Source organism: Microcaecilia unicolor, chromosome 3, assembly GCF_901765095.1.
Source record: "Microcaecilia unicolor chromosome 3, aMicUni1.1, whole genome shotgun sequence".
NCBI lineage: Eukaryota > Metazoa > Chordata > Amphibia > Gymnophiona > Siphonopidae > Microcaecilia > Microcaecilia unicolor.
In genome coordinates, this window is record NC_044033.1 from 46129032 (window position 1) to 46156461 (window position 27430).

The 27430-nt window shown below is 43.2% G+C and overlaps 1 protein-coding gene across 1 annotated transcript in view; it reads right to left on the reverse strand.

The window, feature by feature from the left end:
- Window positions 1-27430, reverse strand: part of LOC115465420 (multidrug resistance-associated protein 7-like) — a 181945-nt gene that overhangs the window by 52351 nt on the left and 102164 nt on the right. The window contains 2 exon segments of the mRNA XM_030195872.1: window positions 8544-8733; window positions 23836-23971. Coding sequence (XP_030051732.1) covers window positions 8544-8733; window positions 23836-23971 — 326 coding nt within the window.

Here is a 27430-nt window from a genome sequence, read left to right on the forward strand (position 1 = left end):
CAGGGGACATAGATCTTCTGGCTGGTGTTCAAGTTGGGGGTAAGGGTGGGCTAGGGGGGGATGAGGGGAGGGTGGTGGAAGGGGGGAAGGGGGGAGGGGGGGAGATGTGCTGTGTACAGGAGGGAGCTCTTACCACTGAAGAGGCCAGATCTACTGAACCTCCTTTAGGCACAACCTAGATGCATACCTAAATATGAGTGTTGATTTAAAAATTATATCTTATAATGTCAAAGGCTTGAACATGCCTCAGAAAAGGCAAAAGTTTTTTAAGGAATTATCACAGCTCAAACCACAGATAGTACTAGTGCAGGAGACACATCTCCGCAGGGTACATGAAAAACTCCTCTCTCACTCTAGCTACCCGACAACATTCTTTGCCTCGTCCTCTGACGGTTCCAAAAAACGTGGAGTGGCAGTGTTGATTCACTCGTCGCTTGCAGTCCAAGTAAAGCGGATTAAGCGAGACCCGGGTGGGCGTTTTTTGTTTTTACACATAGTTTTGGATCAGGTGGACTTACTCTGGCATCCGTATATGCGCCAAATGATCATCAGGGACCCTTTTTCACTAAGATCAAAAATGCTCTCGCCACATTTACTCAAGGTTCACTAATTCTGGGAGGTGATTTTAACGCTGTTATGAACCCAACCCTAGATAGATCAGGAAATGGTCAACAGAGGGAAAACAAGGAGTCATTAGCATTGGGCTCATTAGCATACTCCCTGGGTGCGTTGGACGTGTGGCGGTTGAACCACGTAATGGAAAGGGATTATACATATTATTCGCCGGTTCACGCCACTTACTCTCGAATTGACTGTATCTTCCTAGATCTCGCTTTGGTTGAGAAAGGCCCAAAGGCGGGTATAGGCAACATAACTATATCGGACCATGCACCAGTATGGGTGGTGGTGCCGGGCATTCAGGCTGAGGTTAAGGATAAGAGGTGGACATTAAATGCAAATGTATTGCTAGACGCGGAAGTGGTAGAGGGCTGTAGGCATGTGTTGAAGGAATATTTGGACCTTAACGTTGAATCGGGACCACCACTGAACATAGTCTGGGATGCTATGAAGGCGGTCTCGAGGGGCTTTTTCTTGCAAACAGCTAGTAAACGGGCGAAGGTCCGAAAGAGGCAGTTGGCGAGTTGCCTGGAGAAAATTAAGCATTTGGAACAGCGGCATAAGGCTAGAGGCTCCCCAATAGTCTTGGAGGAACTACGTGGAGCGAGAATGCAACTGGATGCATTATATTCAGAACATCTTAGTTTTCTACAATCGCGGAGGCAAGTTAGCTCATATGAGTTCACTAACAAAGCAGGCCGTCTCCTTGCTATGCAGCTACGGAGGCATAAAATGGACCGTGCTATCACACATGTGCGTGATGGGAAGGGTGATATGCTATCCACTTCAGAAAGCATACGTAGGCGTTTTGGGGAGTTCTACCAAGCTTTGTACGCGCAAGACATTAACCCGTCTGAAGAGGCTATTAATGAGTACTTGGAGGGAAGTGAGCTACCCTCACTGACAAGTCAGCAATGCGCCATGCTGGAAGAACCAGTGACCCCAATTGAGATTCAAAAGGCTATTCAAGGCCTGCCTTCCTGTAAATCTCCAGGGCTGGATGGTCTCCCCAATGAATTTTACAAGAAATTTGCTCTAGAATTGGCTCCTCTTCTGGCAGACCTGTTTAATCAGATTGGCAGGGGTGAGCCATTGCCACCGTCTATGATGGAGGCATGGATAGCTGTATTGCCAAAGCCAGATAAGGATCCCACAGAGTGTGGTTCCTACCGCCCAATTTCAGTATTAAATGCCGATGTAAAAATTTTAGCCAAGGTGTTAGCCAATCGATTAGCGCCCTTACTACCGGCAATAATACACCCAGACCAGGTGGGGTTTGTCGCGTACAGGAAGGCAATGGACAACATACGGCGTGTGATAGATATAATGTACTTGGCCAAACGAAACCAGAGGCCTTTGAGCCTTCTTAGCCTAGATGCTGAGAAGGCCTTCGACAGAGTACATTGGCCGTTCATGTATAAGGTAATGGAAACATTTGGGATCGGGCCGAGGTTTAGAGGCTGGATTCAAGCTTTCTATGAATCCCCTAAAGCATGCGTGAGGGTGAACGGGGGCAACTCGGAAATGATCACGCTCCACAGAGGCACGCGACAAGGGTGCCCCTTATCACCAATGTTGTTCGCCATGGTCATGGAGCCTTTTGCTTCAAGAGTCAGACTAAATCGGGGTATTCCTGGGGTCAATGTGGCAGGGAGAGAACATAAAATGGCCTTGTTCGCAGACGACGTGCTGCTTTTTGTTCCAAGGCCTCAGGTTGGCTTCCCGAATCTTATGAGAGCTATCAGTGAATATTCGGAGGTCTCTGGCTTTAAGGTAAATATGACGAAATCAGAGGCATTGAATGTGACATTAACTGAAGGATTGGTGGCATCCCTACAATCGTCTTACGCCTTTAGATGGGCCCCGAAAGGAATCCGTTACTTGGGAGTGAATTTAACAGCTAATCTATCTGACCTTTTCACAGCAAATTACAAGGGGCTGGCTAGAGTTCTTTCGGCCGACTTGGACAGATGGGGGGACTTGGAGTTATCATGGTTTGGTAGAATAGCTACTGTTAAGATGAATGTGCTGCCACGTTTGCTATACCTATTCCAAGTCCTCCCGATAGTGCTACCTAGAAAGTTCCTTGCAACCTTGCAAGATCGTATTGTACGTTTTATTTGGGCAGGGAAGAGGCCACGTTTATCGCGATCTCTTTTATATCAGGATAAAAGATGGGGAGGGTTGGGGGTACCTAATCTGACCTGGTACTACCGAGCAGCCCAAGCAAGCGCAGCCATTGAATGGTTCCAGGAGTATCCCGACAAACAATGGGTACACATAGAACAGCAGTCTGTAGGCCCGAGACCACTTGGGACGTTAATGTGGCTTCCCAGCCCGTTTAGATCAATTGGGGAGGGGGCATGTCCGGCCATCCAGGTAACGCTCTCATACTGGGACAGTATCTTTCCCCGGAAAAAATGTATGCTATCGCGTTTGTCCCCGATAGCATTTAACCCAATGTTTTACCCTGGGACCGAAACAGGAGTGTTCACCAGATGGTATGGAGAGGGTCTGAGAACCTGGGGACAGCTGTTTGAGGGCAACTCATTGTTGTCCTTTGATGAAGCTGTGGCCCGATTCCCGGTAGTGGGAAGGGATGAATTTGCATATCGACAAGTAACCCATTTCCTCACTACACGGGCAATCAAGGAGGTGGTGGCCAGGGAAAAGTTGCCTATGGAAGCAATATGTGAAGGGCATGCAACGACGAGTGGCTTAATATCTCGCTTATACAGTTGCATTAGACTGCAGGCGCCACGATACACACTTCACAGAGGAGGCTGGCGGAGGGAGCTGGGCATAGAGATTTCGGAGGCTGAGTGGGAGAGGATAGAAAGGGCAGCGGTGGGAGTGTCCACTCATGTACCCTTCAAGGAAAATGCTATCAAGGTGCTGTTTCGGTGGTATTTGACGCCGGAGCGCCTTCGGCGCATATACCCTACCTTGTCTGGTGAGTGCTGGAGGGGTTGCGGGGTTAAGGGCACTATGGGGCATATGTGGTGGATGTGTGCAAAGATACGGGCATTCTGGAAATCCATTCAGAATCGTTTACAGAAATGGATGGGATGCCCTATTCCTTGGAGCCCTGCTTTTTTCCTGTTCTCGGTTAAGGAGGCAAGCCTTTCACATGATCAGCAGATATTGACGAGGTATGCAACAAGTGCAGCTAGGATTGTAATAGCTTCCTGTTGGAAAGTATCTCAGACTCCTCCAATAGCGAGATGGCTTTCTAAATTAAGGTATGTTTGTGAGATGGAAAGGCTTCTAGCGGAGCGGCGTAACCAAACCTGTAGGTGGCATGCGATCTGGGAGCCTTTCCTCAAACATGTTTAGTATAACTGAGGACAGAGACTGGTAACTAGGTGGTTGGGTGGTCTTAATAGGCTGGGGGGACGGTGGGAGGAGGGATTTGGGGGATTCTGGGGGGGGGGGGGGGGAAATTTGAAAGTTTATAAAATAATGAAGTTCTATTGTGCTGTTCGTTGCAGTTTGGAGCACTATTCCTGAGTGTTTTTTGCCGTGTTTTGAATTATGTACTTGTGTATAATGTTTTTCTGTTGCATTCTGTATTGATTCTTTAATTTGACAATAAAGACTTCATGCAAATTAAAAAAAAAAAACTGTCTTATTCGGTGACAATGTCTATGTTTCAAAGCCTCTGAGTCTACCTTCACATAGTGTATAATTTGATTATAGGCAAAAATGTTATTCATGTCATAGCCAATACGGTTTTAGTTGTTTTAAAATGTAACCACCTTCTATAGACAAACAATTTTTCATTAATGTCCCCTACCCCCCCCCCCCCCCCCGCCAGCTGAAGACTTCGTCCAGCACTGGTCTCCAGTGCCGCCGCACTGCCTGCCCTACTCTCTCTTCCCCTCACATCTATCACGCTGCTTTTAGTGAAACTGCTCAATTTCACGAACAGAAGCGTGCCAGACGCGAGATGGAGAGCAGGGCAGGCAATGTGGCGGTGCTGTCGTAGACTAGCGCTGGACGAAGTCTTCAGCTTGCAGGGGTTGGGGGTCAACCAGGGGCCCTGTGGCCCCACGTAGCTATGCCACTGGTTCCATAGAGATGTAGACTGAATTCCAGCAAATCTGGTTAGGAGTAACAAAATAGAGGCTAAAAACTTGTTCATTAACCTCAGCAGACATCAAACTTTGTGACTGTATGTTCCATAACGCCTGGCAGAATTGACAAAAATGGAGCGATACAGCTTTTTGTAAACCAAATCACATTCTGCTTCCGTAGCATCATGTGTAACCACCAGATTTAGGGAGTGACAAACACAGCGCTGAGTGACAATCACCAGCTTATGATAAGATATTGTGCAAGTTATGAAATTCCATCTCATCTTCATAATCATCATGTTCCAGTGACTCACTATAAATTGATCAGCATGTTATAGAGATCTGGAAAATTGTTAAAAAGCTTTGCAGAAATTGGAGCCATTGTCAGTAGTTGTTTTGGTGATTTTTATCCTGGAGATGGAATTCAGAATGGATAGATTATAACGCAGATGCAATAACATCATAAGTATGGGATCCTTCTCCGTTTCACCCCCCACCCTCAACCGGTCCAGCAGATTTCCATCTCTCTCCAGTCAACCCTCCCCCCCCAGGTCCAGCACATTTCCATCCTCCCCTTTTCCCTCACCCTCGATGGGTCCAACATCTCTCTCTCCCAGCCTCTCCCTCCTGAGTACAGTGTCTTTCTCGGTCCCTCTTCCCTTCTCAGATGGCATTAGGGCCTTAGCTCTGTCATTCCCCCCCCCCCCCCCCCCAATGAGGTTAACTTCCAGTTTCTGCATGAGGACGCAGCAGAGGAAAGGCCCTGATGCAGGCTGCCGTTGTTGGTGATCGAGACAAAAGTGTGGAGGGACTGAGAGAGACATTGGACTCTGGAGGCGGAGGAGGGGAGGGGGAGAAAGAAACGCTGGCTGGACCTGGTGGTTAGGGGGGGAATGGAGGAAGATAGGGCTGCAAAATTAGGGCAAAGACCCGACAACCCTACCCACAGCTAGTAGGAAAGAAGAGGCGGCAGCAGTGGCATAGCTACAGGGGACCTTGAGGGGCCTAGGCCCCCATTTGTCTCAGCCCCCCCCTCCCCCAACAATAGTGGCCAGTCAGGTGGTTTTTTGCATCCTCAGGCTCCCTGCTCCCTATCCCCGCTGTCAGGCAGCTCAGCTCTCCTTCCCTTCCTTTGGGTCCGGCCGGCTACATCTCTCCTCCGTTTACAGTAGTGTGCTGCGGCACAGGCAGCGCTGAAGGCAGCTGTTTCCGGCTGCTCCAGTCCCGTCGCTGCTTCATCCCACCTTTTCAAGTTCCTGTGAGTGGGACGAAGCAGCAAGATGGACCGGGGCAGCCGGAAGCAGCTGTCTTCAGTGCTACCCGTGCCATGGTTTACTGCCCAAGGAGGTTTGATTGAGAACAGGACAGCATGATGTAAAAAAGCTGAAGCCTTAGCCACGAGGTTAATCTTTCTTTCCGCTCTCCCGCACAGCTGTCATATCGATTCCCCGTACCCTCAAAACAAAGCAAACAAACCTATAAGCTACTTCAACCACGTTCTCATTCTTTACAGTTGGTACCATTTTTATTTGATCCCACTTATATTTTCAAACATGCCGGCTTGTTCAGCATAAGGATGTACACAGAGGTAGTATAAAGAGTGAGACCGCAATCTCAATAGAAACCAGCAACTTATAAATAGTTATAGCCAGTTAACTGCGTCAGCGAAAACAAAAAGAAGTCACATCATCCTGAGAAAAGGGGCACAGCTGAAAATAAATAATGCACTGAAAGTGCTAAATTAAAACAAAAAAAGCACTAAAGCAAGAAAGAATTTGTAAGTTCGCACACCAAGAGGAAAACAAGCAGTAGCATTAAGTTAGGGTTATTATGAAATGCCCAAATAATCCAAAAGAAATGCATGAACTCATTCCCCTAGAACAGTGGACAGAAGCTGAATCTGAATCCTTAATAATGAAGCAGTGTGCTTTCTGAGTTTCCTCAAAGTGCCACAACCAGACTCCAAGGAAACATTTTATTTATTTTCAAACAGCCAGTAAACCTGCCAGTTTCTGCAAAGAGATTTATTCCCTGTGGGGAGAAAGAAACAGAGGAAAATTGACCTTCCGAAAACATGGCGGTTCAGAAGCCTGCTTCTGGCAGGAATTGAAGAAAGAAAACACCGCCAGGGCCAGCTTAACCATTGGCCCAGGGGGCACCAAAATACCCAGTGTCTGACCTCACCTGGTCTAGAGATTAAGCCTTTTCTTACCCCCCCTCTCCCAGTCTTCCTCCTCCTCCACAGATCCAGCACTGCTCCCTCACCCCCTGGGTCTTCCCTTTGCCACGTCCTGCCTCTTCTGATGCAATTTTCTGTGGGCAGGAGATAGCACAGGGAGTTGGCGCCGAAGGCGGCATGTCATGCTGCTGTGCTGGGTGACGGATGTAACCTTTACGGGCTGTGGGGGTGTGAGAGAGGTGAGAGAGAAGTGCCGGACCCATGGGGAGGAGGACAAAGGAGGGGGAAAGAGAGAATGGACTGGTGAGGGGGGGGGGGGGGGAGAGATGCCTAACCTATGGGAAGGAGGGGATGCCAGAAGCATTGCGATGGAGGAGAGCACTGCCAAAGCAAGTTTGCTCAAGGCGTCACTATTCCTTGAGCTGGCCCTGAACACCGATTCTGGCACTGTGCTGAGAAAAAAAAAATAGCAACTGGCAAACCCCAATTATAAAGTCCCAGAAACAATTTCTAGAAAGATAAATTCACCACAGAAAGGTTTACTGTAGTGAAGAGAGAAGAACTACTCCATAAAGCAAGGTAAAGACAATACTACCCACACAATTATAAAAGTCTGTATAAATACTTGCTGTTTTGAAACAGACTGGAGTACCTCAGGCAGCAGTAGGGAAGGAGAGGGACTCAGTACCCACCACGAGTGTTACCCTTCATTAGTAAAAAAAAAAAAAAAAAAATACCCCAAACTTGACTGGTATGTGGCCTGAGTTTCTCACCAGGAGAAATCCTCAGTATAGCTGAACTGAGATTCTGCAACCCCAAGAGTTCATTCTAGAAGAGGGGGAGGTCAGGAAAGTGACTTTGAAACACCAAGTATTTCCCTCAAACTTCAGATAACCCTCTTACACTCATAAATTAAGATTTCCAGCTCCAAAAAACTGGAATAAACCAGCTTAAGAGCTGGAAATCCAAGGAGCGCCACGGTACACCATCACCATTCCACTGGAGACAGAGAAATACCAAGGTTCTATGGAGGTGAATCACAAAGAACCACTTTTTTTTCTATGTCTCCATCCGCTGGTCAATGGACATAACCTATAAGTCCTGGACTAATCTGTTGTGAACCATAAGGATGTACCATTACCATCCAAACCTTCTTTTGAAATGGCAATTGTTCTGGTTCTGTTAGTCTGTGCTCTTTTGATTAATAAACAGATTTGCAAAAAAGGAGAAACACACAATGAAAAAAAGGTTTGGATAAGTTCATGGGAGAAAGACCATAAACTGTTAGGGTAGACTTGAGGAAAGCTACTGCTTTTCCCTGGGTGTAAGTAGCATGGAACCTTGCTACTTTTTGGGATCCTATCAGATGCTTGTGACCTAGATTGACCTTAGGTATAACTCCAGTATGGCAGTTCTTATGCACTTGTCTATGATATATTTTATAGTTATAGTGGGGTCTCACTGATCTTCCCTCTAAATCTGTTGGTTCATGTATTTTCTAAATTTCTTTTGCTCAGAGTTGGCTATCACACTGCAGTCTATTGCCCTGAGGATGGTTATTATGATGTCTACCAGCGCAATGGGATCCACTGAGCATCTATGCTAAGTGTATATCCCTCATCAGAATATCTTTAACCACATTCCTCAGCTCGGAGCATGCCCCCACCTACCTTCAGCACTCTCTTTAGCAGCTTGTTGTGAAGAACACTGGCAGCACGGATGGTTCCACGGGCAAAAAGGAATGCACGTAGGGCAGTGAACAGTGAGTTAGCCACAGCGATGCTGCCATACACCATGAGGTAGAAGCGGACATCAGAGGAGCTGTTCTGCTCAGAGGAATGTTTCATTGTGATGGCAGACCTAGGGAGAACAGAAAGCCAGGTTCTATTTTCAGGTCAAAGGGAAAAAGAAAAGAATAGCATAACTAAGAATCTTGCATCCCATCACCTTCTCTTTGCTTCCCTTCTGTCATGGATTATTGACTCAGTGGATTCTATCACCAATTAGAGGGGGAAAGTAGTAGTACAGCTTGCAAGAAACCTCTCAGACTTACAGAACATGCTTCATGGTCCTCATCTGTGTGATTATTAAGGGTATTTTGTTTCAAAGAAAGAAAAATTCCTGTTTGTTCATTTTTTCTGAGCATTGGTATGACAGCAGTCTCTCTAGCTCAGAGTAGAGGGACCCAACAGGTAGTGTATATAGTTTACTGTGGCTCAGTCCTATTCCTCATCCCTTACAAACACTAACATTATTAAATACAGTTCACTGATCTCAGCCTTATCTTGTGAAAGGTGTTTGGATTTTTGTCCTTTTTGGTTTTTGGCTCAGGATAGAAATCTTACAGGTTAAAATAAGGCAGTTCTCATCTGTTTCCTGCTAGTGAGAAAACAGGAAGTGATGACAATGGGGCTGAGGAAAGCTTGTGGGGCAATGAACCACTGTGGCCACCAGGGATGCCTCTAAGGTACACTTTGGGGGGGGGATGTCAGAGAGAGAAAGAGAAAGGGGGGGGGGAGTTGCCAGTCCGCAGGTGGAGGATTGGGGAGAGAGAGGAAGAGGTGGGGGGGGGGGGGGGGGGGGGGGGGGGGCTGAGGGGAAATTTTAAAAAACACCTGTATTTTATATATCTACTGGGGGGGGGGGGGGGGGGGCAATCCAGGTTAACTCTGGGCCCACTGCCAATATCAGGTCTGGCTACGCCACTGTTTCAGTTTTGGTCAAAACTGAGAAAAGCAGTTTTGGTCGGCCTCTAATGTCAATAGGAAAAAATTCCCTTCCCCTACTATCTGCACATTAGTTAACAAAATGTACAAATGATCAGACCAAGGAATAGAAATCGGTCTATCAAATGTATTTAAACATAAACATTTGTAAGCAACAAACAGATAGAAAAGGAAATGAAACAAAAATCTGCACAATGAGTAGCAAATTGAACAATTTGATGTAGTCAAAGTAGTTGAGTGTCTGGTATATTATATGGGTTAGGAGGTGCAATGTAGCCAGACACAGATATATGGATGGTCACTAATTTTTTTTCCATGAAATGCTTCAGATGTGATTCACTTTGTCTGGTTGTGCCACAAGTACTGGGTTGAGTAGCACTGTGACAGAATATTCCCATTTCACTGTTTCTTCTTTTGATGTGGGTTAACTGCAAAGACTGGAAATTGCTTCACATTGGCAATTTCATACAAAGTAGAAGCCGAGACAGTATCAGGGTGTTGTAAGAAACTAAGGGTCCTGCTCCTTATGAAGCATCAGCGAAACAGGAGCTCGCTGTCAGGCGTACCCACTAGTTCGAGTGCAACAGCAGCAGCTGTTTATTTCTATCAAAAAATTTAATATACTATAAAATAAAATACGAAAAGAATTTAAACAAAAGAAGATAAAGGGTGAGGTTTTTGACTTATGACGATGCTCACCAGCATGTCTACAAAAGAAAACGTCTAATTTCATAAGTAAATGCTGAGCAGCGCGGTCCACTATTCAAAATCAAGATAGTGGTTACTGGGTATCTGAAGTCTTTTCCTCTTTGTCCCTTTGATAATAAAGAGATAGAATTACTTGTGAGTTGTGGATATTGATTCACATTGGCAAGATACAGTCAGGTTTTCAGGATATCCACAATGAATATGCACAACATAGATGTGATGTAATATGTCATTTGTATTCTGCCAACTCCCTATATGGTTCAAAGCAGATAACAAGAATAAAAAAAAAAGAAAATTTATATTAAATATTTCTTAAACAAATAGGCTTTTACTGGGCAGACTAAATGGACCATGTGAATCTTTATCTGCCATCATATACTATGTTACTATGTTTAAACATATGCAAAAAAAAGATATGAATTCAATGTTCTTAATTCTTTTGGTAAAGAGGACCAGACATAAATGGCCTGATACATTGAATTCCCTAGAATCTTCTAGATGTTCTGACGCCGTTCGAAATATTTATGTTTAAATATTTTTTATTCAGTACTCAACAACCATTTCAATGTACAAGGTAGCAAATACTCATAAGTACATAAGTAATGCCACACTGGGAAAAGACCAAGGGTCCATCGAGCCCAGCATCCTGTCCAAGACAGCGGCCAATCCAAGCCAAATACTCAATTAGTACATAAGCACAACAACAAACAAATGATGACCAGAAAGACCAATTTCTCTATTTCATCCTCCCCCACCATCACACACATACACCACCTGATCCTACACAAAGAGTGCATGAAAATACACATCAAGAAATAGCATAAGTCCCAGTCATGATCACTCAACATTCTATCAGTTCCTCAAACCCTTGTGCTCCCAACCAGTAAGAAAGCAACTTCGCCCATGGCCTGCAGCTATGACACATCTAAACCATTTAAGATGAAAGGACGGACTCTCAACGATAAGGTCGCAAAATAGAGATTCCATATCTTCAAAAAAATTTTCTTCGCAGCCTGTCCCCAAAGGACTGTGGTCATCTTCTCCATCCAAAGCAGATCAAATATCTGACTGCGCCACTGAGACACAGTGGGTGGGGCTGTATTGATCCATTGTAACAATATACAATGTTTTGCTATCAAACAGGCTTTATGCAAAAGGAGCACTGAAAATGCTACGACCTCCACAATGCCATCCATCAAATCCAGGAGAGATCTATGGGGGAGCACTGGCCAGCAACTGCCAAACATAGTACTCAAGTGAGTCCAAAAAGCCGTCCAAAAACTCTGTATCTGAGGACACTGCCATACACAATGTTTATAGGAGGCATTTGGTGCAGAACATTTTAAATAAGTCCCCATAGTTGAGTAACCCACATCTTTTCCTCTATGGGGATGGATATGCATACGCAGTAAAAACTTTTAATGCAATTCCCAATATTTAGCACTTTCTAGCCAACAGGGGCCGTTCTTCAAACTAAACAATAGATGGTCCAGGAATAATCTCCAAAATCTCTGGACCATTTGCTCACTACCTGCTCGTATGGATGGGTCCCCAGAACTTTCTTCAAACTCCCAGAATAAAAACCCTCAAGACCTTTTGCTACTGCAAGCAAGGGCCAACACTCAAAGGGATTTTCCTCAAAATCCTTCCTGTTAACTGTTATCAGACTATGTACATGGTGGCGCAACTGCGTATATTGATACCAATGAGTAGAGTGGATATCATAGGTTTCTTTCAACACTTCATCAGACAACAAGGTGGGTTCATCATTGTCCAAGATATCAGAAACTTTAGTTAATTCTTTAAGTGCTCACCTTTCAAAGACCTTGTTGGTCAGTCCGGGTTCAAAATCTCCATTACCCACAACAGGAAGGTATCAAGAGCAATGGGATAAAGCCCATAAAACTTTCTAAAAGCGCTCAATGCATGTCGCATCGTATGGTGGAGCACAGAATTACCAAGCTTACGTGCCCCTGCAAGAATCAAGTAAGAAGGGGCTAAATGACCACTGAAGCAGCTCTCCAAAGAAATATCACAAAAAAGATCATGTTCCAGAGAGCCAGTAATGAACATAGCTTAGCTGACTGGCAATGGCATAGGCTTGCAGGTCTCTATGAGTCCTAGGCCACCATCTCCCTTCCCTAGCTGTAAATATTTAAAAGCCATCCTCTGTTTCTGCCCACCCCACAAAAAAAAAACCAAAAAAAAAGCAACTGACATGTCTATTCTAGGTATGGTCGTCCTTGTATTTTAACAATAACGGAAGATGCTGAAAGGGATACAGCCACTTAGCCAAGAGGATCATCTTTACTAGCTGAATCCTGCCGTTTGGAATATTTAATCAGTTTATTTTAGTTTCCTGACTGGTTCCTTCAAAACTTTTTATAGATCATACAAGTTAATTTGAAACTAATGCAAGCATGCAACTAGTGTAAATGAATTAAAGCACACATAGTTCTATCAATTTTTTTTAAATGAAGAATTAATTTTGCTGCAGTATTTCGTAACCTCTGAAACTCAGTCCAAAGTTTAACCACAACAGCTGAATACAAGCTGTTACAATAGTCTAGGTGTGATAAGGCCATAGCCTAGGGGCCAATAATTGAAGATGGTCTTCAGTAAACAAAGAACGAATAGTACGCAGTTGACATAATTTTAAAAAAGTGGTCACAATACAATCGACCGTAACCTCATACTAGAGAACCAAGTGAAATCTACAACAAAGAAAATGTTCCACTCAATGTGGAAACTCAAACGCGTGAAACCATTCTTCCCGAGGGAAACATTTCGCAACTTGATCAATGGTACTAAGCCATGTAGACTACTGCAACGGAATTTATGCGGGGTGCAAAGAACAAATTATAAAGAAACTTCAGACCGCTCAAAACACGGCAGCCAGGCTTATATTTGGAAAAACACGATTCGAAAGCACCAAACCCCCCCCCCCCCCCCCCCGAGAAAAACTGCACTGGCTCCCAATCAAAGAACGTATTGCTTTCAAAATCTGCACCATGGTTCATAAAATTATCTACGGCGAAGCCCCGGGATACATAACAGACCTCATAGACCTACCAACCAGAAACACAACAGCATCAACACGAACATACCTAAATCTCCACTACCCAAGCTGCAAAGGACTCAAATACAAATCAACCTATGCATCCAGCTTTTCCTACGTAAGCACTCAACTATGGAATGCATTACCAAAAGTCGTGAAAACAACTTATGATCACCTAAACTTCCGGAAATCATTAAAAACTAACCTGTTCAAAAAGGCATACCCTACCGACCCAACTTAAATGCCTGTACCCTGCAACACAAGTAAACCAAAGCTCATAATGGACATATAATAACTCTTCGTCTCTACGATTCCCTAATGTGTCTGTACACACGAACCTTATTCTACCACATTACTGTATTTGTTCATACCGGAATTGGCGAACGCCTTTACTGTACTATGTAAGCCACATTGAGCCTGCAAATAGGTGGGAAAATGTGGGATACAAATGTAACAAACAAACAAACAAATAAATAAATAAACAAACTGTGGTTCGAAGGACAATGTTGTATCTAAGAGGACTCCCAAACCTTTAGAAATTCGTTCAACTTCAAATGATAAACCATCAGACAAAACTAACTCTTCTGGAATGGACTTCTCAAAATATCTCAACCAAAGTAATTTAGAAATATAGAAAAATGAAGGCAGATAAAATCCATATGGCCTATGCAGTCTGCCTATCCATGCCATCTAATCTCCCTTTCATTCCCTTTGAGATCATATGTCTATGTCTGATCTTCAAGGCCCTGAAAGGAAATGGCCCCGAGTATCTGAAGAATAGGATGATCCTCCACACACCGCCAAGGACACTAAGGTCCTCCCAAGGACTTTCACTAACTACACCCTCTCCAAAAGACATTACACAATGTGATACCCGCAAGCGAGCCTTCTCCGGAGTAGCGCCCACACTCTGGAATGCATTGCCTGAAAGGCTCCACTTAACACAAGACTACCTCTACTTCAGCAAGCAGGTGAAAACTTGGCTCTTCAACCAAGCCTTTAATGGAAGAAGTAACTAACTCACTCAAACACACAAGGATTGACTCGGGCTGCACATACTGCAGCGGGACATGTTTATCCACTCCTACCCCAGCTGAGATAATATTTAACCATCTCTCTGACCTCACGTGCAACTTTCTTCAAATCAATCACCTTACTTTCTTACTCATCTATATGTTACAACTTTGCCTTACCCTTCACTACCAATTATAATGTTCTAGTACATACTGTGTTGTCATTGCAAGTAATATACCATGCCATACTTTGTATTGTTGTTCGAATATTTTTACTGCTCTAATTGCCTGTTGCTCATGTTTGATCTATTCTTACTGTACACCAACTTGAGTGAATTCCTTCAAAAAGGTGGTAAATAAATCCTAATAAATAAATACTTGTTTTATCTTTGAGTTTATACACATGACTCTGCTATAATATTCAATTACAGAGATGCTATCAGTTACTCTGGAGAAGGTAACAGTCAAATTAGTATCCACAGGGACTAAAAGAAACATATCGTCTGCACACAAATAGAGCTGTACTAAATATTTGTATTCGATTCTGCCCTGAAGAGTGCCCTGAATATATTATTCTTATTCGGTTGAACAGTGATTTAAATTTGAATATGAATAATCTGGGGCTCTACTGTGCTAAATCCTGAATACTGAAATAATCACTTGATCTCTGATTTCACATTGCTTCTTTTGTTGTTTGTTATGTTAAAGCTCAATGCCCATTATTCTTATTCAGACGAATAAATATTTTTTATTATTTGTATTCAGCCGAATAGTAAAATATGCTATTTGGTACAGTTCTACATAAGAATAAAACTTAACATCAAGAGCAGAAAACCTGTGATCAATAATAAAAACAACGGTTACCTGTAAGATTTCATCCCCCCCTAATTATTCTGTGTGCTGTTTTCAATCCTTGCTAACTAGATCAGGCTGCAAGGTGGCGGTGGCCTTTTGAAATTGTGAAACAGCAGCAATGTGACACCCACACTCCTAACTAGACTGGACCCAAAAACATGTTTTAGTTTTTTTTTTAATTTTATTTGTACCCCGCGCTTTCCCACTCATGGCAGGCTCAATGCGGTGGGCAATGGAGGGTTAAGTGACTTGCCCAGAGTCACAAGGAGCTGCCTGTGCCGGGAATCGAACTCAGTTCCTCAGTTCCCCAGGACCAAAGTTTACGCATTTAGTGTGATTTGCTGGGCAAGTCATGGGAGAAGGGGAAATAGACCTTTTTACTGAGACAGATGTGTGTGGGCAAGAGACAATTATACAAGATCTTGTGGAGAGAGTGCGTAATGAGAATGGAACCCCCCCCCCCCCCCCCCCCTGTTTTGTCTGTATTTTTGCTGACCAATGTTAAGGTCATGTTTAGGGCAAGATACTGTACAAGACAGCTTAAGAATTTACTGACTGTGAACTTTGTTACAAGCTGTTAGAAGATAAGTACATGTATATAGAATGGTCCAATGTAATTAAGATAACTTTAATGGGTATTTAGATGTATATTAATTCTTGGGTCAAGATTTCCTGTGTTTCATACAGTTTGAATCCACATTATAGCTAGACAGTGAAGAGGGGAAATTGGAAGATGGGCATGCAGTTGGAGCTAGGGAGGAAGTTTAAGATCTGGGAAAGAGAAGAACAAACAGGATGTGAAAGGAAGCTGTGCATTCATGTATTTTTTTGCTGATGGGGTCCATGTAAGGGTGGTGACACAAGGCATGATGTTATACAAACAGTTTACTAATTTTATTATATGTTTTAAAGAGATAACAGACAAAAAGGTATATTTATTAATCACAGAAGCCAGATGGAGGGTGAAGATAACATGTCCTTGTGACCCAGGAGGCGTAACTACTATTTTAGAGATTAGGGTATGAACTGATAATTGATAGGATAGAAGTCAGATATATTAGAACAGGAAAGCAGATGATTAATTAGTGGGATGTGCTAAGATGATAATTAGTTTCCGGGTTATTTTCTAACTGGTGCTAAATCAATCGTATAAAAATGAGGGAAATCTGTGCATGGCAGGACTACTTTTGTTCCTAAGGCAGAGAACTGGCTTGGAGACAAAATGGTCTCTCTAATTATTTTTTTTGCTGTATTTCAGACTTGCTATAGCCTCTGCTCAAGCTACTATTTACTTATTTCCAGAATAAACTTTTCTTTTTATTTAATTTCTGTGTATGTAAGTATTATTTGTTTTTATTAGTGTAAGAAACAAATGCAAGAACATGGGTGTTCTAGCAATAATCAGTTGGGGTTTGGTTAACGTGGGTGCAGACCCCAACATGCTCAAAAGAGTAAGCCAATTCAAAATTTGAAAATGAAGATCTGTCATTAAATAAGACAAACATCTATCTAATATGTAGGAAAAGACAGACAACTTCCTTATAAATGACAACCTTAATTGAATCATTACCAGAAAAGAATTCCATGACCTTTCTACAGATATGGCCAATGTTAAATGACCATTGGTCTTAGGAGAATCAACTAATGCTTCTTACTTTGGAATATTTATATTATCTGAAAAATAATGAACCAGACTTTCTGCTAAAGGGTAAAGATTGTTATTATGAGACTCAGAAAAAGAAGTGTGTTAAGTTTTTAAATCAAGGGTGGGCAACCATGGTCCTTGAGGGCCACAGCCCAATTGGGTTTTCAAGATTTCCACAATGAATATGCAGGAGATTGATTTGCATATACTGCTTCCATTGTATGTAAATAGATCCCTGTATATTCATTGTGGAAATCTTGAAAACCCAACTGGGTTTTTGCTCTTGAGACCTGTGGTTGCCCACACCTGTTTTAAATAGTCCAAAAGGTCTCTTTTGATTCTGCTCATCATATCCTTTTCATTGGCATAATATTTTTTCCTGTGGTGCATAACTGACTGACTTATGTTTTATAGAATCTTTCCATTTAACCTTTTTATCGGGATCTCCTGACCACCTAAATGCTGGACGGAATTGTCAGAGAACAATTACAGTGGTATCTGGATAGACATAACATCTTGCATGGGGCACAATCGGGATTTAGACAATTTTATAGCACAGAAACAATTATAAGTACTATTATTAAAGAAGGCAGAATACTAATTGGCAAGGAGCACAGGGTGGTCTTATTGCAATTTGACTTGTCCTGTGCTTTTGATTTAGCTGATCATACCCAAATGTCAATTTTTAGTGGGATAGGAATTTCGGGAAAATGCGTTGAGATGGTTTAATGGATTTTTAACCTATAGATCATATAAGAGCACAAAACTTGGAATCAGATTGTTGGAATCCCATTTGTGGGGTCCCTCAGAGCTCACCATTGTAGCCTTCAATGTTCAATGTTCGAATTCTATATATATGCGGATGATATTACAGTTCTTCTTCCAAATTAGATATTCCAAATACAATAGCAGAATGTATTCGTCTTTTGGAGGAATGGATTTCTTCTTATTTTGCAAAAGCTTAAGATAAAACCAAATTTCTCTTGATTAGCCAAGCTTCTGAAATATGTAATGTTAATATTTTAAAAGTGGCAAATCCCTATTTTAAATGTGAATCTAGTTTGAAAATTCTAGGTGTGATTTTGACTAATACTTTAAGTCCAGCTTTGCAGGTTCAAGTTTTGGTTAAAAAAAAAAGGCTTTTTATATGATGAAGAAGTTGAGAAGGGTAAGAAATTATTTTGATCAAGATGCCTTTAAATTATTTGTACAAAACCTTCATAATGGTCAGGTGTTTATTTGCGATGCTCCAAGTCATTATTGAAGAAAAGTCAGACAATTCAAAACACAAATGCTTGCCTTATACTTTCAGCACAAAAGTTTGATAGGGCCACACCTTTGTTGATCAAGCTGCAATGGCTTCCGGTTGAAGCTCCAGTTTATTTTATATTATACACTATTGTTTTATGGTGAGGCTCCAACGTATATGAAGGATTTTATTTTATTTTTTTTTGTCACTGTCTAGGAATATCTCCTTGAGGAATCCCTTACTTTTGCAATTTCCTAATCCTCAAGGTATCCGTTCTAAACAAAATTTTTACAACTACTTTTCAATATCCAGCAGCTCAAGATTGGATTTCTCTTACGGCTGATATTCAAATCATTCCGGATTATATGGTTTTTAGAAACCAGTTAAAACATATTTTTTAAATAAATATTTACTATCTGTTTAGGATGTTATTTTATTTGTGAGAGTGTGACATGTTGAATACTATATTGTAAGCTTTTATGGATTTTAATCTTTAGATTAAAAAAAGTCTGTATGAACTCTTTGATTATTGTGATCTGTACTGAACTGTAAGGCTGTGGCGGAATACAAGAATGTTTCAGTATCAGTATCTCCAAGAGTTCCAGTGTATACCAAGGTGTTTGTGTCTGTTAAGTTTAAGTCCTAATGTCAGAGACGTTAACTTAACAACTTTAGTAGCAACTTTATCCCACTTAGTGAATGAGGTAAGAGGATCAATATCCTTGAAGTCCAATTGTGGAATTCTCTTTCCAGGTCAGTTTTGGAACAGGTTGAGTAGAATTACAGGTAAACATTAATGTGAGAGTAAATTCTGATAAGAAATGGTCAGACCAAGGAACTGGTGTCCAGTTTATGTTCGAGATACACATGTGAGATAAAAGGTCTGAAAATCCTGCTAAAAAAATCTAGCAAATGACTCTTCTCATGAGTAGATTGTGGTGAACGTAATGATAAAGGTAAAGAATTTGAAATTGATAAAAAAATTCTAATACCTCAGGGTTTTCCTTGTTCTCTAGATAAAGACTATCACCAAGTAAAATAAATGAATTTAGAAAAACTAACTGATGAAGTAAAAATTCAGCAAATGTACTTTGAACGTCTTTCCAGTTTCCAGGTGAACAGTGTATCAAAATAAATCCGGCAGTGACAGAAAGAGCAGAATCTTTAAATTTAAATGACATCATTTCTAACTCAGAAATGGATATTGAATCTATCAAAGACATATTTAAAAAGTCTTTATTAACTAACTATGGCAAGCCCACCTCCTCTCTTATCTGTTGTAGAACACCAAAGAGTTTTATAATCTGAAAGGGCAGAGGATCCATAACAATTGAAGCATTGTTATCCATAATAAATAAATAAATAAATAAGCCAGGTTTCATGGATAAAAGAAAAAACAATATCCTTTACAATAAAACTTATTTCTAAGTAATCTAGTATTAAAATTTATAAAAAGAGTCAGGAAGGTAAATGTCATCCCCCAAAGAAACTCTTCAAACACAGTCTGGTAGTTTTCATTAAGTCATTAAAGCTATTATATTTTCGAGGGGGCGGTTCCCAATAGTGACATTAATTGCTTGGGGCATAACCTAACCTTTATACCTCTATTCAGGAAATCTAGACTGCCCCAATTTGACTGCCCTATTTGACTGACTGTACATTTGTCCTTTAGATTATAAGCTCCTTGAGCAGGGACTGTCCTTCTCTGTTAAACTGTACAGCGCTGCGTAACCCTAGTAGCGCTTTAGAAATGTTAAGTAGTAGTAACAGTTGAACATTCTATTAACGAGTACCTGTTTGTAAACAGTCTCTTGTATCTATCTTTACAAAAATGTAAATAATTACAGGAATGAAAGAAGGATTTAATGCATTATATGTAAGGTTGACCACCCCTCCCCAAAGCAATAAATATAAAAAATAAAATCCACCAGGGCATGGTGCTAAAGATAATAGCGAATCAAAAAAGGAAAAAAAAAACAATGATGATATATATCTATAAAGTCACAATTTTGCCCTCAAAGGGGCACCCTAAGTGGCATTACACTGCAAAGCAAAGAAGCAGTGCAATGCAAATCTCATGCACATGCATTGTGGATGTCCTAAAAACCTGATTGACTGGGTATGCCCCAAGAACAGAGTTGAGAACCACTGCTCTATCAAACCTGAGACCTAACTGTGGCAAGGGGCAGCCCATGCAACACCTCTTTGATTGCCCACTGCTTATGAACAGTTCTTGGAGAGAGGACGTCACATCCGGCAATGGCTGCCTGATCGAATAGCTCCGCATGCCTCACGGTAAAAACGTCACCTATATCCAGCCAAAATAGCGAAAACCATGATAAAACCAGCCTACTTGATCGCAAGTGATCCACTGTTTAATTATATGGCCGGGAAAGGGCAAACTTCATCCCGCAAATCGCTAAAAGAGTTTATCGATCACAAGCCCCTGCAAACAAGATGGCGGCAGCAGCGGGGCCCACAAATACAGTAATGGCTCGGGCAGACGAGCAAGCACACGATGGAGTTCCGGAGGTGGGAAAATTCAAATATTTGTGAGTTTCATGCGCTACTGGAAGAGATTAGATTGAACATTAAAGGGGTGCGAGAGGACCTCTCGGCTCTGGCTACGGACTTCCACAGCAAAATCTTGGAACTGGGCCATCGCGTGGAGGAAGTGGACAATAGGGTGGAAGACCAGCAAGAAGCTATGATGGAGCAACAGGCCTTATGTGGGTTCCTATCTGATAAGGTGGAGAACTTAGAAAACCGTGGTCGTAGAAGAATATTCGCATCCGGGGGATACCGGAGCAAGCCGAATATATAAACTGTGAGTTGGTGACATAGCAGATTGCGGGTATGCTGTTTTCCACGGAAGAGCAGGCGGTGGCCCCGGAATCGATTAAAATTGAATTGGTGCATAGAGTGGCCACCCGCCCGAGAGCAAACGTTCCAAGAGATATCATTGCTTGCTTTGTGGAATATAAAACTAAAGAACTGATTTTGGCAAAGGCGCGCAAATCTTTCCCATTACAGTGGGAAACATTTCCAATAGAGATATACCAAGACCTGGCACCTACCACGCTGAAATGTCGGTCCGAGTTGCGAGGATTTACTAAATATCTCTGAGAAAAGGGAGTTAAGTATCGATGGCAGCATCCATTTGCTTTAGCATACCACATGGAAGGGAAGATGCAGCGGATACACAACTTGGAAGAAGTGCGAATACTACTGCCAGAGGTGGATCCCCCAGCCGATAAAACTGGGGAGAGCTCGGAGGCAGCTAAATCCAGAGGACTCCATCAGTCTCATGTCCGATGGGCCCGTGTGGCCCAGGGCAAAGGTCGACTCACTAGACAACAATCGGGGTTGCGCACTACATTATCTGGACGAACACTGACTTGATGTACCTCATAGGGAACGGATGTGCGGATGAGGATCATTGCGACTATTGTGGCTAAGAGTACATTTTTATAATTTCCTGGTTTTGTATGGATGTATATAAGGGCTGGAAGCTTTACCCTCTCTCTGCAGGTAGGGGGGGTATATTATGAAGCTCAGTGTGGGTATGCTAAAGGCGGCCGCTCTCTCTACATTTCATTGCAAGGTCTTTATGGCCCACTTTTTGATCATAGGGGCGGGGGGGGGGGGATAAAGGAGTTTGGGGGGGGGGGGGGATTGTTGACCATAGGGGCATTAGAGGGTGTGGGTTAGAGATACTGGTGACTCGAAACAAGATAGCACTTAGGTGGGCAATCAGTACTAAGTGTAGAAATCTAGCATTTGTTTCTGTAAAACTGTTATGGCATTTATAACGTGCATGTCATTGAATGTACGAAGTCTGAACTCTCCTATCAAACGAAAAAAGTTATTTAAAGAGGCCACTAGGTTGGGGGCAGATGTTATTTTTATCCAGGAGACTCATCTGTTAGCGAAACATGAGTACTTGCTTAACAATATATTATACCCTCAGATATATCTGGCCTCCAGCCGGGTGAGCCCAAAGACCTCAGGAGTGGAAATTCTGCTGAAAAAGGGGCACCCTTAGGTGGTTTGGTCCCATAAATTGGATGGGGCGGGTCATTATGTGCTCTTAGTAATGGAGATTGCAGGGTGGACTTACACACTAAACATCTACGCTCCCAACCAAGCTCAAGGGAAGTTATATGAGCAACTGACCTTAAAACTATCTAAACACATACAGGGTGAACTTCTAGTGGGGGGGGGGGGGGGGGGGGGGGATTTAACTTAACTCTAGATCCTGTGCTGGATAACTCCTCTAAGATAGTCACATACGCTAGCGGACAGAGGCAAATTAATGAGGTTTATCAATGACTGGGGATTGGTTGATATTTGGAGGGTTATGCACGGTCAAGAAAGGGATTTTACTTGCTAATCAGCACCACATGACTCTCATTCCCGAATAGATCTTTGGTTGGGCAGTGCGGGAGTACTATCAGGAACACAAGCTACCGTTATTCACACATGCACGTGGTCGGATCATGCCCCTATAACTATAGTGTTTAGAGGACAAGGGTGCAGGAAGTTGGATGACCCTATATATGTTAAGCGCATAGAGGAGGACATACGGGAGTTTATCCATCATGATGATACACCTGATATCCTGTGGGAAAGCCTTAAAGTAGTACTGAGGGGGAAACTGATCTCGATACAAGCATATATACATAAATCTGGTAGGCAAAAGGAATGGGATCTTAGACAGAATATACAGCGGTTGGACACCCTCTCTAAACATCATCAGGCTACTCCTGAACAAGTGGAAGCACTACATAAAGATAGGATACAGCTAGCGGCTTTAAAACTTAACACCATACAAGAGCAATTACAGCATACACAACAAGAATATTACGAATTCAATAATAAGGCTAGTAAGCTGTTGGCTTATAAGTTGAAACATCTGTCCTATCGTAACGCTATAGGCTCAGTAAGGGATGAAAAGGGGCAAATCTGTGATCAACTAGCTGATATCCAGAGAGTGTTTTTACAGTTTTATGAGCACTTATATAAACCAGAATGCCTCCCCCCCTTGGGAGATATTCAATCATTTCTGGAGAGGGTAGATATCCCCAACTTAACGGGGGTGGAGTAGGAACAGTTATCAGCCCCCATCGAGCTAGAGGAAATTTTAGTGGCAATTAAAAGCTTACCTAATGGGAAAACCCCAGGTTTAGATGGATATGGTAATCGCTTCTATAAATGTTATAGGTCTTTATTGGCCCCACTATTAAAGTTTTTAATTGGATTTCCACTAATAGTACTCTACCGCCATCTTGGAGACTGGCAAATATCACTTTATTGCTTAAACCTCATAAGGATCCTCACAGCTGTGGATCATACCTCCCGATATCACTATTAGGGACTGACTATAAGATTTTCATGAAAATCTTTGCCACACGACTAATTCAGGCTGACCAGGCAGGCTTTATTCAAAATAGACAAACTTTTGATAACACTAGACGAGCATTCCATTTACTGGAGAAATTGCAAGATCAGGGTGAATCTGCAGTTTTCCTGTCATTGGATGCAGAGAAGGCCTTTGATAGGCATATCTGGTGGTCCTGCCCTATTATTCAAGGTTTCTGGTGAGAAATACTGGACAGTATGCATATGTGTACAGTACTGCGTATATCTAACAGTGCTACTGAAAGAGAAGAAAGAAGCCAAGTTCATCCTCCCTGCCATGGACTCACATTAGACCTCCTGGAGAGAACAGCAGCAACTGAGGTGAAAGGTTAGCTGGTGAAAGGTTGCTCATAGAAGTATTTCCTGTCTGCTGTAAGTTGGAGATCCAGTTTGACAGCCACCAATCAGAGATATTTCTAGAAGCTGAAGACGAAAGAAACACTGATACGTCATATTACCATTTTAGCAGGAAAGCAATACCAAGAAGTCATGCAGGCCAACATGGGAGAATCCACTGTTCTCATAGCCAGAGGCACCTGGGGCAAAAATCAACCCTTCTAGGAAGATGTTGCTACTTAGCTGGCTCCCTCTCTCCAGGGAGTGATGGTGAGATAGACAATTGGCTCACTGGCTTGCCTAAGGAGTATTAGTCAGATGAATGGTTGAATTTAATCTTGAATATAAGGCTCAAAAAATCAATGTAACTTCCTTAGCATCGGGTTTTTTCCACCCTCTACTGAAGGTGATGCCAATTTTCAACAAGTGTAAAAAGCAGGCTTAAAGAGTTATGGAGTTAGCCAATCCTAAGCCCCCCTTTTCCTGATTCACAAGTACATAGCTTCTCCATTTTCCACTCACATACTGATACCCTTCACCCCTCCCATATCCTTTGCCCCGCCCCATGCTAACACAGTGTCTTCTCTCTCAGGGCACATGTAAAGCAAACTCCTTCTCATGACACTACTGTAAAATGTGGTCTTAACTATTAATTTGAATCTTACCAGATCAGTTCAGAATCAATGGATTACGCTCATTGACCAACAGATACAGAGAACAAAGACTTGTTAAGCTCTGCCCAATATAGGACACCACGTAACACTTGTTCTTCAGAATTTCTGTATAAAAAAGGTAGAAGAAACTTCCTTCAAGTCCTAGGCGGAATTCAGGGTTTCAACTAAAAAAATCACTAACTTGAGAAAACCTGAAACTAATTCTGGATATATTTCTTTCCAGAAGAAAAAAGAACACATTTTTTTAACAGTTCAGAGTAGGACTCAAGGAAAGAAAAGAGCACAGGTAAGACCAAATTTTACCTCTCTTTTCATCCACCAGTCCAGAATCAAACTCAGTAGGATCCTGAAACCCTTCCTCTAAGTACTTCAGAGAAGCTGCTGCTTTTGGAGCAAAAGATATCCAGTCTATAATACAGCCAACCCAGTCCTCAGGGCACACCTAGTGCCATTGGGTTTTCAGGATATCCACAATGAATATTCATGAGTTAGATTTGCATGCAATTGAGGCAGTTCATGCAGATCTATCTCATGCATATTGTGAGGAATATGAGGGTGAGAAGGAGAATGAAGGCACATGGAGGAACGAGGAGGCTCGAGACGGGGGGAGACTGGGTAGAGGAAGGAAGGAGTCTTTTCCCCTGGGGGATTGGAGAAAAGGAAAAGACTACAATTCCCAGCAGCCCCTGAGTAGGTCCCATGATAGCAGAAACAGGGACTTCAATCCCCAGCAGATACCCGGAAGAGGTCAGGAGAAGGGCAAGAGAAGGGAGTTGGAAAAACCTGTTCCAGAGAGCCAGGATGAGGGAAGGAGTTCTGAACCTGCCCAATCAAGCAAATGGAGAGCAGCTACTACTACTACTACTACTACTACTACTGAGCAATGGGTATGGGGAGGAACCTATGGACTGGCAAGGGGAAGAAAAGGGGGAGGAACTAGAGCAAGAGGGGCCGATGGAGATTGCTGCTCTGACTAAACTGGAAGGAAAGGGGGTGAAACAGGAGAGGGCTGCTCGGAAGGAGAGCCTGGTAGAAGGGGAAAGGTGGCTATCCCATGAGGGGAGCTGAGAGAAAATGAAGATGCCATACCTGTAGCAGGTATTCTCCGAGGACAGCAGGCTGGACATCATCACGCATGGGTCATTGTCCATGACGGCCCAGGAGACCGGAAGTCAACTTTCAAAAGTTCTAGAAGCGGCATGGCACGCACGGGGACAACGCACCGCGCATGCACGAGTGAGAGCCAGAGACTGGAGGATGGGATGTAGAAGCGACCCCTCGTTCTGGGTGATGAGGGTCAGAAAACAGTTCAATCTCCACGGTTCTTCGGAGGACAAGTCCAGAAGAAGAGGAAACCAGATCTGACGGGGCCAGAAAGGTGCTATCAGAATCATGGTTCCGCGGTCTTGCCTGAGTTTCAGCAGAGTCTTCCCTACTAAAGGTATGGGAGGATACGCATACAGAAGGCCTGTCCCCCAATTTAGGAGAAAGGCATCTGATGCCAGTCTGTCGTGGGCCTGAAGCCTGGAACAGAATTAAGGGACCTTGTGATTGGTCTGAGTGGCAAAAAGATCCACCAAGGGGGTGCCCCACGCTCGGAAGATCTTGCGGACAACGTCCATGTTCAGTGACCACTCGTGAGGCTGCATTACACTGCTCAACCTATCGGCCAGAATGTTGTTTACGCCTGCCAGATACGTGGCTTGGAGAAGCATGCCATGCTGGTATGCACAAAGCCACATCCTGACGGCTTCCTGACACAAAGGGCGAGATCCAGTGCCCCCTGCTTGTTGGTGTAATACATCGTAACCTGATTGTCTGTCTGAATTAGGATGATTTGATTGGACAGCCGATCTCTGAAAGCCTTGAGAGCGTTCCAGATCGCTCGTAATTCCAGGAGGTTGATCTGAAGACCTGTTTCCTGAAAAGACCAAACTCCTTGAGTGCGAAGCCCATTTACATGAGCTCCCCTCCCCAGGAGGGATGCATCCGTCGTCAGCACTTTTTGTGGCTGAGAAATTTGGAATGAACGTCCCAGGGTCAGATTGGAGCGAATGGTCCACCACTGGAGGGAATTGCAAAAATCGGTGGAAAGATGGATCCCCTGTAGCCTGACACCACTGAGAAGCTAGGGTCCATTGAGCTGATCTCATATGTAGACGTGCCATGGGAGTAACATGAACTGTGGAGGCCATGTGGCCCAAAAGCCTCAACATCTGCCGAGCTGTGATCTGTTGAGATGTTCGAGCCGAGGACACTAAGAGCAGAAGATTGTCTGCCCTTGCCTGGGGAAGATAAGCTTGAGACATCCATGTGTGCAACAGAGCTCCTATGAATTCCAACTTCTGTACTGGAACCAGGTGGGACTTGGGATAATTTATGGCAAACCCCAGCAGCTCGAGCAGTTGAATAGTGATCGCATGGATCGTAGAACTCCTGCCTCCGAGGTGTTCTTCACCAGCCAATCGTCGAGATAAGGGAACACATGCACTCCCAGTCTGCCTAGCGATGCTGCGACAACTGCCAAGCACTTTATAAAGACCCTGGGCGCAGATGCTAGACCGAAGGGTAGTACACAGTACTGAAAGTGCTGAGTTCCCAAGCGGAATTGAAGGTACTTCCTGTGAGTTGGGAGCACCGAGATGTGAGTATAGGCGTCCTTTAAGTCCAGAGAGCATAGCCAATCGTTTTCCTGAATCATGGGAAGAAGGGTACCCAGGGAAAGCATCCTGAACTTTTCTCGGACTAGGAATTTGTTCAGGGCCCTTAGGTCTAGGATGGGACGCATCCCCCCGTTTTCTTTTGCACAAGGAAGTACCTGGAATAGAATCCCAGCCCTTCTTCCCCTGGTGGTACGGGTTTGGCCGCATTG